Source organism: Amblyomma americanum, chromosome 6 (assembly GCF_052857255.1).
Source record: "Amblyomma americanum isolate KBUSLIRL-KWMA chromosome 6, ASM5285725v1, whole genome shotgun sequence".
In the NCBI taxonomy this organism is placed as follows: domain Eukaryota; kingdom Metazoa; phylum Arthropoda; class Arachnida; order Ixodida; family Ixodidae; genus Amblyomma; species Amblyomma americanum.
In genome coordinates, this window is record NC_135502.1 from 30,806,942 (window position 1) to 30,823,927 (window position 16,986).

General features: G+C 42.4%; 2 protein-coding genes across 2 annotated transcripts in view; one reads left to right on the forward strand and one right to left on the reverse strand.

Annotated features, from left to right (window-relative positions):
* The window catches only part of Mcm6 (minichromosome maintenance 6), a 32,225-nt gene extending 26,063 nt beyond the window's left edge, over positions 1-6,162 (reverse strand). Inside the window, exons 1-4 of the mRNA XM_077668955.1 lie at positions 5,952-6,162; positions 4,406-4,552; positions 3,138-3,248; positions 2,007-2,169 (exon numbers count right to left, since the gene is read on the reverse strand). Coding sequence (XP_077525081.1) covers positions 2,007-2,169; positions 3,138-3,248; positions 4,406-4,552; positions 5,952-6,043 — 513 coding nt within the window. The 5' untranslated portion in view covers positions 6,044-6,162. The remainder of the gene's footprint in view (positions 1-2,006; positions 2,170-3,137; positions 3,249-4,405; positions 4,553-5,951) is intronic.
* A 1,345-nt stretch (positions 6,163-7,507) lies between these two features.
* Positions 7,508-16,098, forward strand: LOC144136556 (centrosomal AT-AC splicing factor-like). The gene is made up of 9 exons (XM_077668957.1): positions 7,508-7,983; positions 8,049-8,218; positions 8,864-8,962; positions 9,059-9,125; positions 11,027-11,092; positions 11,906-11,998; positions 13,820-13,979; positions 14,574-14,706; positions 15,969-16,098. The coding sequence occupies exons 1-9, from the start codon at positions 7,846-7,848 to the stop codon at positions 16,027-16,029; spliced, it is 987 nt and encodes a 328-aa protein (XP_077525083.1). The 5' UTR covers positions 7,508-7,845; the 3' UTR covers positions 16,030-16,098.
* Positions 16,099-16,986: the final 888 nt, after the last annotated feature.

A 16,986-nucleotide genomic window follows, 5' to 3' on the forward strand; every position in this document is an offset into this window, starting at 1 on the left:
ACAAATACTGTAGCTAACACATACAAATATGCAGAAAAATGAAGTAGGATTCTATTTCGCCAAAGGTTCAAGGGGGAAATAGAAACAAAATAACCTAGAGTCTACACAGCCTGCAAAGCTGCAAGAAAAAGTGAGAACCTGAAGGATCTTATTTATTTATTTATTTATTCAATGCACCTTACAGGCTCGTAAGACAGAGCATTGAGTAAGGGGGCACATGAACAGTAAAAGCATAAAAATAAATACAGGCTATGACAAAATACAGGATAAGAACATCAAAATACATAAAGTGCTTGAAAAAGGGGAGGGGAAAACTCAAGAAAAATATGGAAAGCCACTGCAGAATTCAAACATCAAACAAAACAAAAAAAGCCCACATGATGCAGTGTATTCACAGTGCATACAATTTTTGCAGCTTGTTTCGGAACAGTTCCTCCGGTGAATTCATTCGTTTTTCAAGACCAGCATATAGAAATAGTCAGCGAGCATAAGGTTCTCGGTGTGTATTTTTCTGCCCATCTTAAATGGGACGCTCAAATTATTTATATCTCTAGAAAACTGTCTGCTGTTACTGGCGTAATCTCACGCTGCCGCACATTTCTTCCCACAAGCGCTAAACTACAAATATATTACGCTCTATTTCTTTCTCATATTAACTACTGTACACTGGTATGGGCAACAACAACTAAAAGAAATATTAACAAGCTTCTCGTTTTGCACAGGAAAATTGTTCGTCTTATCGCAAACACCGAACCAACATCAAGTGTTAATTCCACAATAGCATCTTTCAATATGATCCGTGTAAATAATATATATGAATTTCGTTTGTTACAAATAACATACTTTTCTTCCACAGGTATGAGTAATTTCTTGACACAACTTGCTTCCCTTGAATATCGTACACCAAAAGTTAACACTCGTTGTACTGACACTTGGTCCTTACCACAGTTTCGAACTGATTACAAGCTGCAATCCTTGGCTCACAATCTGCCATTTTTTCTAAATAAATATAAAGATACTGCTGGATTTAGTCCAAAACAACTGCGAACATACTTTGTGAAAATGTAATCTGTATTTATTCTTATGTCATCTGAGAAAATGTCTGTCATCACTGTACTCTTTTTTTTTTTTTGCATTCATTCATTATTGATAAACATTCTGTTATCTTATTTCTGCTGTGTTGCTCTCATGCATACGCTGTATAATTTCTTTTCTATTTATTTATTGACGACCACTACTGTATTGTTCATTAATTGTTATTTCGTTCTGTCTGCTGCTGCCATGTAATGGTTTCCTGGGCCTTCGTCAAGCTGTTCGTACAGCTTTTAGCCCAGGTGACCATCCAGATACTTTCTGGAGAATAAAATATGATATGATTTGATTTGATTTGATTTGACGAATGGTTAACTATAGAAGCGATAGAGTCGGGAAAACTATTCCATAGTGAGATGGCATGTAGGAGTGCATATTATCTAAATGGCAGTGAACACCAGAAGTGAATCTCAGTTTGAACAAACCTGCCCCACTCAAAAAAATCCTTAACCAATATAGCATTCGTACATGGTGCAAGATATTCATTTCAGTGAAGATGATTAAACTGCGTGAACTGGATTAGAACATATTTATTTAGCAGCAGGTAATTAAACCAGGCAAACTGAAGGAAAAAAAATAATTCATCTAGGGTTCCACGACTGAACTATGCAAACTGGTCTGCATGGTTATACGTAGTTGAAGAGTTTCAGTACAATGAACATCAGAAGAGCACTGCTACTGGATGCACCAGAGGAGGAAACACATTTAACTGCACTGCAAAGTGTGGCTGTGATTAATATATGGCTGCAAAGGTCGCTCATAAATAATAATTGAGGATCGTGAACTACAGCAGCTCCTCTTTTGCCCCTTCAATTATTGGAAAAAAATATTATATTGCATCACCATACTCACAGCTTTATGAACAGGTAAAAAAAAAAACGATATGAAAGAATTATTGTATGCAGTGGTTTTACCTGTGTGTATTTGAACTGCTGCTCAACACCACCGACGACTGTCTGGCAGTCGGCACAGATGAAAGTGCCGCTGACAAGCTCTGGATGTACGGGGTGGGTACGGACAACTTGGCCACTGATCTTGAGGAGGCTCCCCACCTTGGCTGTTGTCAGCTCACGCACCCTGAGCATTGTGCAAGTTTTAGAGCCTAACCGCTGGATCACACATCTTGATTACACTAAACCAACACAACTATTAAAATAAGAAGAGCCAGCATGCAGTGTGCATAACTTCTGCCAACCACTGCATTAGACATCTTCCAACAGATCGCAGAATTGCAACTAGAGCAGGTTAAGAAAAAGAAACAACAAAAACTTTTGGCACAAATTTCTGCTGCAATATGGAGAAAGTATACTGCTAATGCTGCTTGACAGGAAAGCTCAGTGTCATCATAGACACATGAAACCACAGTTTAGTCTTCTATTATTATGAAGTTTAACTTCTTAAATTTACCAAAGCAAAAGGCAAGGACATGAAGTAGACACGACAAGTGCTGTCATGTCTACTTCATGTGCTTGTCTTTTGCACTGGTAAATTTAAAATGACACTGTACCAACTTGCCCAGATGTCTATTCTTCTGCAAGTTTGACTTGCTTCATTGCATCCACAGCAAAAATGCATTTTGTACCATTTCAAGGGGTGTTGCAGCCCCATTACATTTATTAGCCTGTTACAGACCAATTCTCTGTAGCAAGACAACTCAATTGATAATAGCATTGAAATAAAAACTTGGAAAGCACATTGTTTAGCTGAGTGCACTCTACTGTAGTGACAACAAAGGATTTGTGAAACATTGCTATACATGCAACTTGTGAGATATAAAGGATATTTTTGGCTTCAATTATGCAAGCATAACTCTGGAATCTGCCAATCGATTCTCAAGATTTCTTGGACCTCTTCTGACCAAAGACATAAATACCACTGCCATTACAAACATACGAGTGACACTGTATGTAGCAGGCATGGTGCATCCCAAGTGTTTAGCATGCACATATGCACTTTTGGTGTAATTCTATGTTAAAATGCACACTCAATTTGTCTCAAAGCTTAATGTTTTAATTCCTCAGCTCTACAAAAAATAAGCCACTCACTTATGCCTTGTGGCTACATCCACAAAGCTGACATAGTACTCCTTCTCGACGCTCACTTCAGCGTGATCCCTGACAAAGTTCCGCAGGGCACGGCACAAGTATGGGTACACGCTGCAAACCAAGAAAGAGTGAAAGGCACATTGTTTCACATCACACATCATTTCCATTTCTGACTAGACGAGGTCCTGGAACACTTTTGTCTGGCAAATAACATGGCACATAAGCAAGCCCAACCACAAAGAGTATCTACGTCAAATATAAATATTTCACACACACCAGAAGCCCTACTACTTTGGTCCTGAAGCCTTCAATTTCCTGGACCTGTTTTTCAAATTCCTATTCTCATTTCAGCTTTTATAATGTAATTTCTGCAGATATCCCACCATGGCACATACAGGGATCTTGTCATGGCAGGCAGAAGGCAACTATTGGCCAGATTCCTTTTTCATCACAAGGTGCAGTTACCAATAAAAGCAAAGTCGTGCAGAAAGTAGACAAGCGATTCATGAGACCGACTGTACTCTAAAGTTTATCCCCTCAAAAAGGCAAAGTATTCACAAGTTCTGCTTGAAATTATGAATGACAATGCTTAGTTTAAAACACAAAGCTGAAACATTATTTTTTCTTTCCACGAAACAAAGTTAACATCAATCCCGTACAACCCACTGTCTTTAATCACCTTTACCAGAGGTATAACTAGAAGTTCTGTCAAGAAAACAGCTGCCGCGACGGTTCAATGGTTATGGTGCTCGGCCGCTGACCCGAAAGATGAAGGTTCAACACCCTGGCCGCGGCGGTCACATTTTGGTCGAGGCGAAATGATAGAGGCCCGTGTACTGTCAGAGCGAAATGCCAGTGTAATGTGAGTGCACGTTAAAAAACCCCAGGAGGTCGAAATTATCTGGAGCCTTCCACTGCGACGTCCCTCATAGCCTGAGTCACTTTGGGACATTAAATTCAATAAACTGAACTAACTAAACTGTCAAGAAAACAATTACAGTCTATTCTTGGATAATTCTAAATTCAAAAATTTCTTCAGAAATATGCACAGTTCAAACTGAGGGGAGGATTTTTAATACAGTTGAGTTTGATGGGGCTGAAGCTTCAGCTTGAATTAAGCCAGTTGTAACCAACAACAGCCTACTGTATACACTTTGCATGAACCATTCATTTGCTTCACTTCATTAAGTCGCTCTCATGCTCGTCTTGAAGGGGAGAGTAATGAACAAAAAGTAAATAATGATCACAGTTGAAGGAATGCAGCTTACCGATAGTATTCCTCTTGGATGACAGTGGCAAGATTTTGGTTGATGCGTTCGACGTCGGCAAAGCTCACCTCGAGCGTGTTGCGCTCGGGTTTAACCAGATCCCTCGCATCCTCCACATACTTCGGTTCCTGTCGTTCATTCTTACACCTGCAGCCACAGCAGAAGCAGTTAGCAGTCACAACCACAGTTAGAGCAGCAGTGACTAGGCTTCAGAGTGTGCACTGGTCACATAAGTATAACAGGATTGGACAGACCAAGTTATCCTTGAGTTTCACTGCACCGCTGCCAGTACAAATGTAGTGGATGGTTTGACGGCATGCCGTCTGGTCAGGAAACATAGCTGAAGAAGTTCATAGGCCACTTAGCAATGCCGAAATAAAAAATTTATGCTTTGGAAGCGCTGGAGCTCTCTTGTCCAGAATGAAGCTGTGAACAAGGCAGCGCTGCCTAAACAATTTTTTTTACACTAATCAGTGGCTCACAAAGTTTTCCATGACAAAGGCTACGAATGTTGCAGTTTTTCGGTGGAAGATGAATGGCTGCTCTGTTGCGAGCACTTCCCATACCAAGCAGTGGATTCTCAAGTTTACTTTTTTTCCAGACATTTGTATACTAGTTCAGACTGGCTGTATTACATTCATCAAGAAAAACAGCAAAATCCGCAATGTAGCCAGTCAGTACTACGCTGTTGGTGCCGCAGTGTGGTGCATACTATGTGTTTAGATTTGCGCATGCCTTTACACATGATGTTAAACTGCAATCAAGTGCTCTAAGTGCCAACAGGTGGCAAAAATAAGAACACGCTTCCAAAGTGCAGAAATAGAATATTAAAATTATTTCTTTTGGACTACTTGTTAGGTTCAGAAAATAACTTTGCGCTGTTTACTTCCTCTGCCAAGCGCATAAGTCTCACATAATAAAGCTACACATAACGACCTCATCCGCAAAGAATAGTTGAAACTGCACTTGTTTCCTAAAGTTTCGTAAAAGTAATAGCTAATGCATTCCGTTTTCTCTTTCTCTGTGTAAACAGAGAGTGCGATTCTAAAGACGATCAAACAACATGGTGCGCATAAATTCCGGACGAGCTTTGCGGCCTGTAGCAAAACGGAGAGGAACATGGAACACGTGCAGAGAACTAATCGAAGTGTTAAGTGGCGCCTTTTGAGAACCCGGGACGAGTGACTGCATTTACAAGGGCTAATCAAGTTTCACATCCGGGAAAGTGAGTATATGCAGAGCTTCCCGTGGTTGTATCGCAGCTACCTATGCCGTAAACAGCTATTCAAAACATACAGGATTAAATGCCCTGTCCCTACAGCAATACGCTAGCCGAAGTTCGCTGGTAAAGTATTGTAATGCTCTGAAAATAAAAACAAATGAAGCCCCCAGAAAAAATTGTAATTTCCAAGAATCCAATCTGCCTTTTTGTATTCTTGTACACTAAACGTGCCGATCGCGATCGGCGACGGAGCGCGCCGCGGGCACCGCGGGCGAGCGCGCCTTTGTGTGCGACATTTTTAAAGCGCTCCACAGCGGCACTCACTCTTCCAGAAAATCTTGAAACAACTTTTGGCAGCGGTCACCAATGTCATCCTTGACTTGGACAGGCCCAGTGCGAAGATCGGCCACATCCATGGTGCAGTGTAGGAACTTGTGACAACTTCTTCTTGAAATATCAAACTTTATCGCACAGTCGTGCAGATGCCTCGTCGCCCGCCCGCAGCCGCCAATTCCCGCAAAAATGCGGCGTTTGCGCGCGCTTTTTGCCCAGTGTTGACGAACAAAATGAGCTGCCGAGCTGCTGTAAAAGTTCTTTTGCTGCTTAAATTTCGTGCTTACATTTAAAAAGTGTTATTGTCAATTTTAATGCTATAAAATAACTTCTAAAACAAAATATTTTTATGGCAAATACTCTGCCGTCTCTTCGCTGCTACATGGTTTGCCTGATATAACCACTGATCTCCAGTTGGGGACTGGATGGCGCATCGGGCGCCCGAAAGTGAAGCCACCGGAAGTAAGCGGCCTTGTCCCGAAAGTCAGCCTGTGGCAGCGCACGAAATTGGACCTGAGCATGGTGTTCCAGTTTGTTTTCGTTTTCCACTCAGCATTTCGTCTTTTTGCCGCAACTGCATGAGGAGACCAGCAAAGTCTTCGGGAAAGAGGTTTCAAAAATAAGGGTCCATTGCATCGCAATGTGACGACACTAGCAGACGACAGGACGTCGCTACACACAGCACGTACGGAGCCTCGTCTGCTCAGCTCTGTGTCGTCCCGTTGCGCTAGCGTCGCCAACTCTGCTCGTTGTTGTGATGCACGTTGTCGCGCTCTAAGCCCAAGTTATACCATCAAGGGAGGATAAATTTAAGAAAGAATAGGTGGAAACCTTCACTAGGCAGCCGACTTTTTGCAGTGACCACTTTACCGACTTGTGTTTCGACCGAACCGGAGCGAGGGCGAGGCTACTATCTGGTGAGGTGCCGACGGTGTTCTGCTGGTTCACATTAGCGCCTCCAAAAGGTATGGTACTGCTTTTTCTAGGGAGTTTATCATGTATGTTTCGTACTGTATCACATTATGCCTGGATGGGCTTTTATTCGTGATGCTTGGTGCAGTTGACTTCCAACAGCGCTTGTCACGCGCGCTGCAGCATTCGTCTTTCTCGTCAGTCGTTTCTCTCGCGCTGTGCAGCTGAGACGTGATGTGCTATGGAGTTAGCTTAAAAGCACGTCTGGAAGGTAAATGACACCCTAAAGCGACAAACATCGCCTGCCATCAATGCGAAAAGACATAGCCCGCAACCAACTCGAAACTGAAACGGCGGCAGCTGTATAACCAGTGGCTCTTCGAATTTCCGCGCCATCGCCTTTTCTTTGCTACACGAAAATTCGGTTTTAAGATGACTTAGAATGATCGTCATTCCACTACTTCCACTAATTACGCTCGGAAGACAAGAACCAGATAAGAACATAGCACGTACCCCTTTGCCGCGGCAGGGTGAAAACTGCATACCTGTTTTCTTCGGTTACTCTGAGATTACAGGGTTCCCCAAACAATACTCACATACCTCGCGTTGAGCTCGCTTATTCCTTTGCTATTACATTAGACGTTACACGAAAACAACGCGAAAAACTGAGGAAGGAAGGACGAATGACGGGACTTTTAAAATTGGCATACACAGTAGACATCGAACTTCTGGGACATGCCGCCCAACTTCCGGTGGCTTCACTAGCGCCCACTTCGGAAAGCGGGAGTGCGGCCACACTGTGCATTATGTACCACGTGATGTGTGGCAGACTGTTTTCGTTTTTGCACGCTGCGGTGAGGAACGCAATGTTGACTACAACAAAGAGCTGAAACTTGTCAAGCTGTGCTCTGCGCGATATAATTGCAAGCTCTCGTTCCTACATTTTGATCTCAAGCACGACGAACCGAGCACTATGGAGACTATTGAGTCGTTCATGCAATACACGCTATGCGAGTTGTGCAAGGTAAGCCACAACGTTGGGAAGAAGCACGCATACTCGAAAAAACACCAGGAAATCGTCAAGAACGTTCTGGCCAAGTTTCTTAAAAAGGTAAGTGCAGAACGTGAGTGGCACAGTGGTGGCTTTCACCTCAGCGTGTGTCTTGTTCGGGCTAGGTGAACGAAGCGAAGCAGTTCCTGAAGAAGCCTGAAGTGCACGATCTTCTTTGGGAAGATGGCGCCAAAGTTTGGTGCTACTTCTGCGCTCAGGAAGTCGAAAAACACGGGAGAAAAGAAGAAACGGCGTTGAGCGTCCACAGCCTCAATTTTCTGCGGCACCTTTCCACGTAAGTGTCGTCAGCTAGCCTGCGTCCTGCCGTTCTTGTGCAGATCTGGTCGGCCGTTTGATATCCTTTATCGTGTTTTCTGCTTTTCTTACTCATTAACTGCTTGCACCTCTATTACGGGTCTGTCGCAGCCCGAGTTCGATATGCCGCGTCTGATATATTCTTGGACTTTTCATACGATGTATAATTTTAATTGCCAGCGCATTTGTTGTCACAGCCTTCACAGTAAAGGCAATCACTTTTGATTTGCTGGACCGCTATTTGGCACATAAAATTGGGCACTTCACACCTATCACTAAACATGAATCTTGCTGTCATTCTCTTGTATTTATCAACGTCAGCGACTGGCTTGTTTCATCTTTGCCGCACTGCTTGGTTTGTTCTCCATATAGGATTTTAAATTCACCTTTGTATAGCTTTATTTTATATTGTCATGGTTTTTATATGGTTTAATATATTTTACTTTACATTTGTGATAGGCAGCTGGATAGCAGGTGCTTGTTTGCATGTTTTTGTTTACTTTTGCAAGAGCCATGTTCATACGTGCACAACACAGTCACAACAGAAAATTGTGTTAGGGTCTCAGTGTGTCACTGTAAGCAGCTTTATGTAAATCTCACTCTGTATTTCTCTCGCTCCTTCCAGACCAGGTCATGAAGCAGCCTGCAAATCTTTCTTTTGGAAGAACAAAGTTAGCAAAGCATCTGTTCCACTCTACGTCATAAGTAGTACCATGCTTTCAAAGTATGTCCTAGCAGCTTCTGTTCACTTAGTAATGGTATATTTTTTTCACCATTCTGCAAGGGTGCTGCCATTCACAAAGGTCATTCTGTTGTGCAGAGCTGAACCATTGATTGAAGCCGTGGAAAAAGCCTACCTCGAGAAGATGGAGAGACTTCATCGGAAGGTGCGGGAAACACTGCAAACAGAATGCGCATGTTTTTGCATTTAATCTGTTAAAACCAAAATCTATGCTCAGGCACCCTGTTAGTTTTGTCACAGGCAGTACAGGCAGTACAGATGCATGTCTTCAGAACTTTCTTTTTATTGTTCAGAATTTAGATTCATTTCTCTAGCAAAGTGCAAATCTCTTCGCTGCATTTTGGTGGCTTCAAAAGCAAGCCCATCAAAGTGATGAGTGCTGCTGTTTTGTCACAGTAAAATAAAATGTTACTTTATTGCTTTTTCTGCATGCAATTTAAGTAGGACCCATTAAGATCTCATCATAAGTGTTACCACTCAGCCGCTATATAGCTATATCACTGCCACTAGCTCCAACATGCACATTCTCTTGTGCTTGCCTTGCTTGCAGCTTCTTTCTTCAATTCTGCCTATTATCTTTAACATGTACAAGAGTTAATTATCCACCTCTGCTCCCATTAGCAACAAATGATTTGAATTTAAAAAATGTTCAATCGTTTCAACAAAGCGCCAGTGGAAATTGAGTGTCCATATAGCTCAGAACAATGAATCCACCATTTAACGTGATCACACAACGCGTGCGTGCCTTTTGTGCCATTTGAACATGCAGGCAGCACAAGAACCCAGGTGTAATACCGATGTAATGTGCTGCAACCAGTTCCTCCCAGTATTATGTGATAGCATAAGAGCCCCATGTCCCCATATCCACCGCCAGTGTCTCACTTCACCACCTGTAAGGTTGCAAGTAGCGGGTGGAAACCTTGGCAGGTGCCAAGAGTTGGTACACGGAAGAGTCAGTTGCAGCCTGCCACGGTTGGCAGGTGGAAAATAGTAAAGAGGCAAATCTCCCTTTCCAGTTGTATGGTATGTGTGGTGCTCACAATAAGGTTCTAATGCGATAGAATTGTCGCAGGTAATCGTAATCAGGTGTCTATGTTTTTAGATCTGCAGATTTCTAGGAAGAGTCCAGCTTGTTTCATTTTTGGGTTCCCCGGCAGTTTAGTTTTCAGTAATGTTAAGTGCAGTGCCCTCATATTTTTTTTTCTACTAGTTATAACGAATAGCTTTTTGCACGCTCCTCAAAGGGCACCCCATCTTGTGAAAGAACTGGATTGAACCCGAAGCAGTTATAGTCTTGCTGGCAGTTCCTGGATCACTTTTGTGAATATCACCACTGCATATATATTTCTTCCAGCTACTAGAGCACTGCACGGGCTCGTGCTTACCCAATAGTCTGAGCCTGATCATGCCCGCGGGCCGGGCCTGGCTGGATTGTGTGCTGCAGTTTCTTGCCATGCCTGGGCCGGGCTCAGGCTTTACCCTGCAAGCTCGGGCCAGGTTCAGGCTTTTACAGTCACGGGCCTGAGCTGGCCGTGGATTGAGGACTTAACAGTTAATTTTACTGAATATGCTATTGCTATGTTCTCCTGGGGTTAGCAAATAGCAGGCCATGATAAATCGCCAAATTTTAAGCATTTATTTCTGGCCTGTGAACTTTTTATCTGCAGCAATATTATGTGGCATGTCAGAAATAAAAGAATAAATGAAACAATGCTGGAAAGGCAGAAAAATATCACATGTTGTTTACTTTTCCTGAATCTTTTACTGATCTTTCAGCCCCCACCCTATAGGTTACTGGAGAGACGGGGCCAGGATTTATGGGACGAAAGGGGGGGGGGGGGTTGCAGTCCTATTTGAACTATGCATTTCTTCTATTTTTTCTTTTGGTCGAAAAAAATGGAGTTCAGCATGGTTTTCCTGTGTGCAAATTCTCATTCAAGGGTCACCTCCTCCCTCCCCTTACCCCTCTTAAATCTACTCTTACAAAAAGGCCAGTATTCTTATCTAACTGTAAGTATGTTGTTCTCTCTTGTTTCTTTTTGCTAGACTGTTACCGCCATCCAAAAAACTGACAAGCACAGGATGGACATTGTGACAGAGGCACGCTTCGAGGTTTGTTCTGGATGAAATGTATCCAAACCATGTGGTTTGTTGTTGTGATGCAGCTTGATGCCTTTAAGTTTGAAATGTGCGCTTAGTTTTTTAACAATTCGAAAGTCGGACTTGACGTTCTATAACCTTTCATTGTGGTGTGCTGTTCTTAACCTTCTCAAAAACCATATATGCCTGCCAGCCTTTGTAAACATTGCCCGACTGCTTACTTTCAATGCATCTTGAAAAGGTAGAAGCTTTTTGCTTTTGTTCTTGGTTAGCAACTCGCAATAATGATATCATAGTGGAAATGGGCCTGGATAGGGCATGTAATGTGGCAAACAGATAATTACTACTTTGTTAGGTTAGCAGAGCAGATTCTAAGGGAATGAAAGCATAGCCAGAGTGGGCAGAGAGTCAGGTGGGCCAATGAGATTAGGAAGTTATCTGGGATAGGGCAGCTGCAGATAACATATGGGAAGGGTTAACTGGAGATGAGTACTAGAGGCCTTTATCCTGCAGTAGACGTGATGTGGCTGGTGCTGCCGCTGATAATGGTTGACTTAATTTGTCACCGAGAAGTATCAAGTTACTGTGCTAAGCAGGCTTTCTGAAGCTGTTCATCTAGGCTCTTGTCTGAGAGTGTGATGCACAGTGCTATAGCATACGTTGCACATTTCTTATGAAGTTCTGCAGGCAGTACTGTCGGCTTTCTCTGAAATACATATAGCTCACATTCACTTTGGGTGTATCAGTACCTCTGGCTCTTTAGTGCCCTTTCTGAAAATGCTCACACTCTCAATGTGCTGTGGATCCTGAATACCCAAACAACAGTACTCTTCAGCAGTCAGCGAACACGCTGGTCCCGAACCCCAGCCCGGTTGCAGCCACTGGTCATCGGTGAATGGCATCTCATCAGGCAAACAGGTTTGGGCCACAGTTTTTTCTTCTTTTAATGGAACTTGATGTGCGAATTCGCCATGCACTAATGCTTGTGGTTTTATGACAGTCTGTCTTATTCATCGGTGAAAATGTCGCTACACAATAAGCCTGCTCGCTGGGCTTCTTTAGAAACATATTTGACAAATGCACTGTTTATTTGATTAACACTGGCAGGAGGCTGTACAGATGAGTGAAGAAAGTTGGGCGAGTTGGTATATATATTCATGATTCACAACAGCGCAGCAAACATGGACAAAAAGGAGACTAGACAAAACAAGCGCTGTTTTGTCTAGTCTCCGTTTTGGCTGTATTTGCTGCGATGTTGTCAATCGTGAGGCTGTACAGTGCGTCATGTGCTGCAACATTATCATTTCATTTATAAGGCATACCAGTTGTATGTACCTACTGGGTAGAAATGTAAAGATGTCCTGCTTTCATTTTCCTTTCACAAAAACAACAGGGCTGCAAGTTTATGCAGTTGTTTGAAGCATTATCTTTGTTACTGCTCATAAGGGCTGATGACAGTTTCAGGACAGTGCATGGAGGCTATTGTGAATTTGGCTTTGAATCTCTCTTTTTACACTTTATGTAGTTGTGAAGGCTCCAAACTTTATTATTTTTCAGTTCACTTCCTAGGTTTAGTCAGTCCAACAAAAGAAAAAGGAGGAAATGTCACCGAACAGTCTTCTTAAAATACGCATTAGGACAGTGAAAACTGCACATAGCAGCAGAAATCAATGGAGGCATAGTACTTGAGGTTCTGGAATTTAGCAGGAGAATTGTGGTTATGCAGGAATGTTTCAGTACTAGATTTGGGGTTCGATATACTGCGCCTCTCAAACTTCAAGCACCAGAAGGCAGTGAGGATGAACGAGAGATATGTGCGTCATTTACCGTGTGTTGTAATGCATAAGTCAACTCCAAGTATAAGTTGCGTCGCTGACGAAAAAAATTTGACTCTAAGTATAAAATCGCAAGGCCAACAGTCAGGGGCAAATGGAGATCAAAAGCAATAACTGCTCTCCAACCTGCCTTGCATACTTGCGGGAGTGTGGGACTGGCTGGCTAGCAGAAAACCGGTATCTGAAATGCATAAAATAAATTTAAAAAAATATAATCCTGTGGTTTTGGATTCTGGCATGCCACTCCGCTCCGGAGGTTACCGGAATCCTGCACTTGCACTGTCTACCGCTCATCAGGGAAAACGACCGCCAGTGAGAGCAAGCCGGGTAAACGGTGCACAATTCAAATTTTTGTAGCAGCTTTGATTTTCACGTGGAGGTATGATGTTTTTTTGTTTTTTTTACAGCAGTTTTTTGCATGCAGATGACGGAGACTAGGCTATACCACCATTCACTTCTAAACAGTGATCACAAAGGCGTTTTCGGTCTTGATGTCCCAAGTTAGAACTGACGTGCGAAAAAAAGTCTGTATACAGTTTCCTCAGCAACAAATGTGTCTTTTGCTGCTGAACAAACAGCATAGCTAGGAAAGGTCAGCGAATCAATATTTACTGAGAACAAAAATTGGATGGTGTTGTCCTCGGTGTCCCTTTACCCTCGAGTGGACACATTTTTTTTTTTTTTTGAAAATGGTACCAAAATGGTTAATCTAGTACCTGTGCAGCCGTCTTTAAGCAAATAAAAAAAATTCCAGAAAACGCACAACAAGCTGGATTCACCATCAACCAGAAAAGACAGTTTGCTTATGACGAGCCTGGCTCGTCCAAGTCTGCTATGGGGGTTAAAAGCTTAGTTACTGGCCGGCATTTTAGGTGGGGCACAATGGGAACCTGTATTGCTGCAGGCTACAAAAGGGAACATCCACACGGGAGCAAAACCTCCTTGGCTCGACGATGACAGTGACGAGAATGACGGAGAAGGTCCAACACCAGCCAAGCAGCCATGCATTGGTGAAATCTCCAAGGTCCCCATCGGTCCCACCATTGAAGACTTCCAAAGGCACTGTATGGAGGACCTATCATATTCTTTCTTCACTTTGCTGATATGGTCTTCAGAAGAGTCGGTTCATTCTGTAAATGTGGCGGTGACTCAGTGGCTTTGGCATGTGGCTGCTGAGCTCAGTGTTGTGGGGTGAAATCCCGGCCACAGCAGCTGCTCTCAAATGGTAGATGTCTTTTGCATTTCACCTCTATTGAAATGTTGCTGCCATGGCTGGAATTAAATTCTGGGACCCTGGATTCAGCAGCCAAGCAGAACAGCCACTACGTCACCATCGTGGCGTTATTGCTCTGATTGTACCCGGGGTTATGCAGTGCATACAAGTGACCATGATAGGCGGAGAAAAATATAACTGAATTACGTGCACTCAACTCTTTCATCTGCTACATGCATGATAAGAATCCAGCTGTGTACATGTTGTATGCAAGCAAATGCATTTGTAACAAACTTAGAGCAACTGCAGAATGTGACAAAATTGGAAGTCACAGCCACAGCGACCGACCTGCGTGCCATCAATGAGTGCAGTGCAAACAGCTGTATTTCTCTCGCAAAGCTTGTCGCATGGGATTCATTAAAGCAGTGTACACTTGTGTTTTCAGTGTTTATGGAGAAGCGAAAGAAACTAAACCCCAATCGCGTGGGTGCTAACTTCGACCACTTCTCGGAGACATCACAAGAATGGCTTCCATCATTTGGACGTGTTTGGAATTTTGGTAGAAGGTGGCAGTCAAGGTGAGAATGGTAGACTTTGTCCTATCTGTGCTTTATTTTTTTTCAGCACTCTCTCAAAGGGTGCCTTTCCTATTGTAATGTGACTATTGGCATCATTTTGGCTGATTTATGACACACACACATGAGCCACATGTTTGTATTAATATTTTAGGTCAAAGATTCGTAAATACTTTGTCAGAATTAATATTCTTTGGCAGTGTTTTTACAATTCAGCCCACTGGTTAGCCCACAGTTTTACAATTCAGTCCTCTGTTAGCAAACCTGACAGTCACAAGGACTGCATTCATTGTATGCAAAGCTCGTAGTAACTGGACTTCCCATATTGCAGCCAAGAGTACGAAGTGAGGCAAAAGTGGCGTTTATTTCTTTAAAAAATCCATTGTGCACATCTGCTGTTTCTTTTTTTTAATTGTTTTTTTATAATGCATCTCTTTTAAGTAGGGGTGTGCAAATATAAAATTTTCAAATATGAATAGAGTAGGAGTATAAAGAAAAAATGGCTTCAAATATCGAGTTGATATCGAATATCTGTTAAACAAGAAAAAATATTTCAGAAAAAGATAAACAAGCAAATGTTGTTTTTCTCAAAATACTTGGTGTAGTTCTTTACAACTGAAATAAACAGAGTTAGTCTGACTGAGGACCATATAAAAAAAAGCATAATGTGCACAGAAATGTATACTACTTGATAAGACAGCATAAGGGTATGCAGTCTGTAATGTGGTCATACAAAATGCGATGCATGAATTGACACCTGACTAGCTACTAAAGATAACATAAAACCTTATTAATTCAGGTTTCAAGGGACCATAAAGAAATCCCTGGATTATCTGAAGCTCCATTTATGAAGTTCCCGCACCCCTGAAAAAAAGAAAATGCGGAAAATTCAAAAATGTGGTGAAACCATAATGCTTCATAAAGAGCGAACAGGCTTGCGGAAGCCAGAGGAGCCCTGAAATACTGGCCCCAACCATCTATAAGCCATGATTTAATTGTATTGGCATGCCTTGTGATTTTAAATACCTTACTGTTTCTGCATTTGACATTGTTGTCTCTGCCTGTGCTGCTATGGTATTCATAAGCAGATTTAAAGGGTGAGAGATGACCACTTGCACTGAGCAAGAAATTTTGCGTGTCAAAATGAAATTGCTGACCACTTTCTTCATGCATTTGCAAATACAATTGCCCCCTCCAAGGAGTGCTCATAAATGTGTCCCTTGTGATATTAATATAAACAATTTTGAATGCTTTTATCCTTTCAGAAATCAGTATCGCATGGAAGAAAAGGAAGCAAGGCATTGGAAGAGGCCAAAGCAGAATTAGGTTTTGCCAGAAGCAGATTCTGATTGTGGTTCATTGCGATTAAGATTATATATTTTGTGCACTGCCAAAGACTTACAATATTTTCTTTGTATTTTATAAGCAGCACAACCATGCCTATGGGTCCCATGGCACTGGGGACAACCGCATGCAATTTCTCTTCTGTGTAAAAACTTATTCTTTGGCTCTTTTCGGCTGCTATAATGTTTGTTCCTCAAAGCCGTGCAGGGAAGCATGCGTTCCGGTAGATGAGTGATGTTAGGAAGCATGAAAGTAACATGCCGGCTCCCTAAGCATGGGGAATCACCAAGCAGGCCCTAACTTAGGGCTCCTTAGTAAGGGGCATTTCAGAATTGATATCAGGTCGCCTTACAGTGTGTGAGGTGCCCTTGTAAGGTAAGGAGCGTTTTATAATCCGGGCCTCAGTGAAGCCCGTTTGGAAATGAATGGTAGTGTAGCTTAGCCTCAGGGATCTGTGCACAAAAATATCTCGGCAACACCGCATTTGCTTTAGAATGGCCGGTGGTAGCGATACCAGTACTATATCATTTTCTACTTTTTTTGTATATTTTATATATATGTGAAAGCTTTGTTTTCAGTGACAGCATCTTTGACATTAGAACACTGTAATCTATTGATACAGGCCAACTTATAAGTTCAGTGTTCCTTATAAGGACAAATAGAACTTGGCTTGTATCGATAGGGCACTGCATTCTAATCACAAAGAGACCACTTTCACTGAAAACAGAGCTGCTGTAAGCTTTAAAAAACCAAAAAACGAAATGCAGGTGTCGCCATCACCGTCTGATTGCGCAGGTAAAATGCGTGCTTCGACATCGACTTGTTGACGCAGACCCCAGAGGCTATGATATGCCCCCTTTTCGCTAAGAGTGCTGTGAGCTTGAATCGACTGGCGGAAAGATTTTGAAATCAATTTTCTCGGTGATAAATGAGCTTTTT

Excerpts from the sequence above, each read along its gene's own strand:
- LOC144136556 (XM_077668957.1), top strand. The coding sequence starts at position 7,846 with ATGGAGACTATTGAGTCGTTCATGCAATACACGCTATGCGAGTTGTGC. Across the intron at positions 8,963-9,058 it reads AGTAGTACCATGCTTTCAAA|AGCTGAACCATTGATTGAAG; the intron begins GTATGTCCTAGC and ends TCTGTTGTGCAG. Across the intron at positions 14,707-15,968 it reads GGTAGAAGGTGGCAGTCAAG|AAATCAGTATCGCATGGAAG; the intron begins GTGAGAATGGTA and ends TTATCCTTTCAG.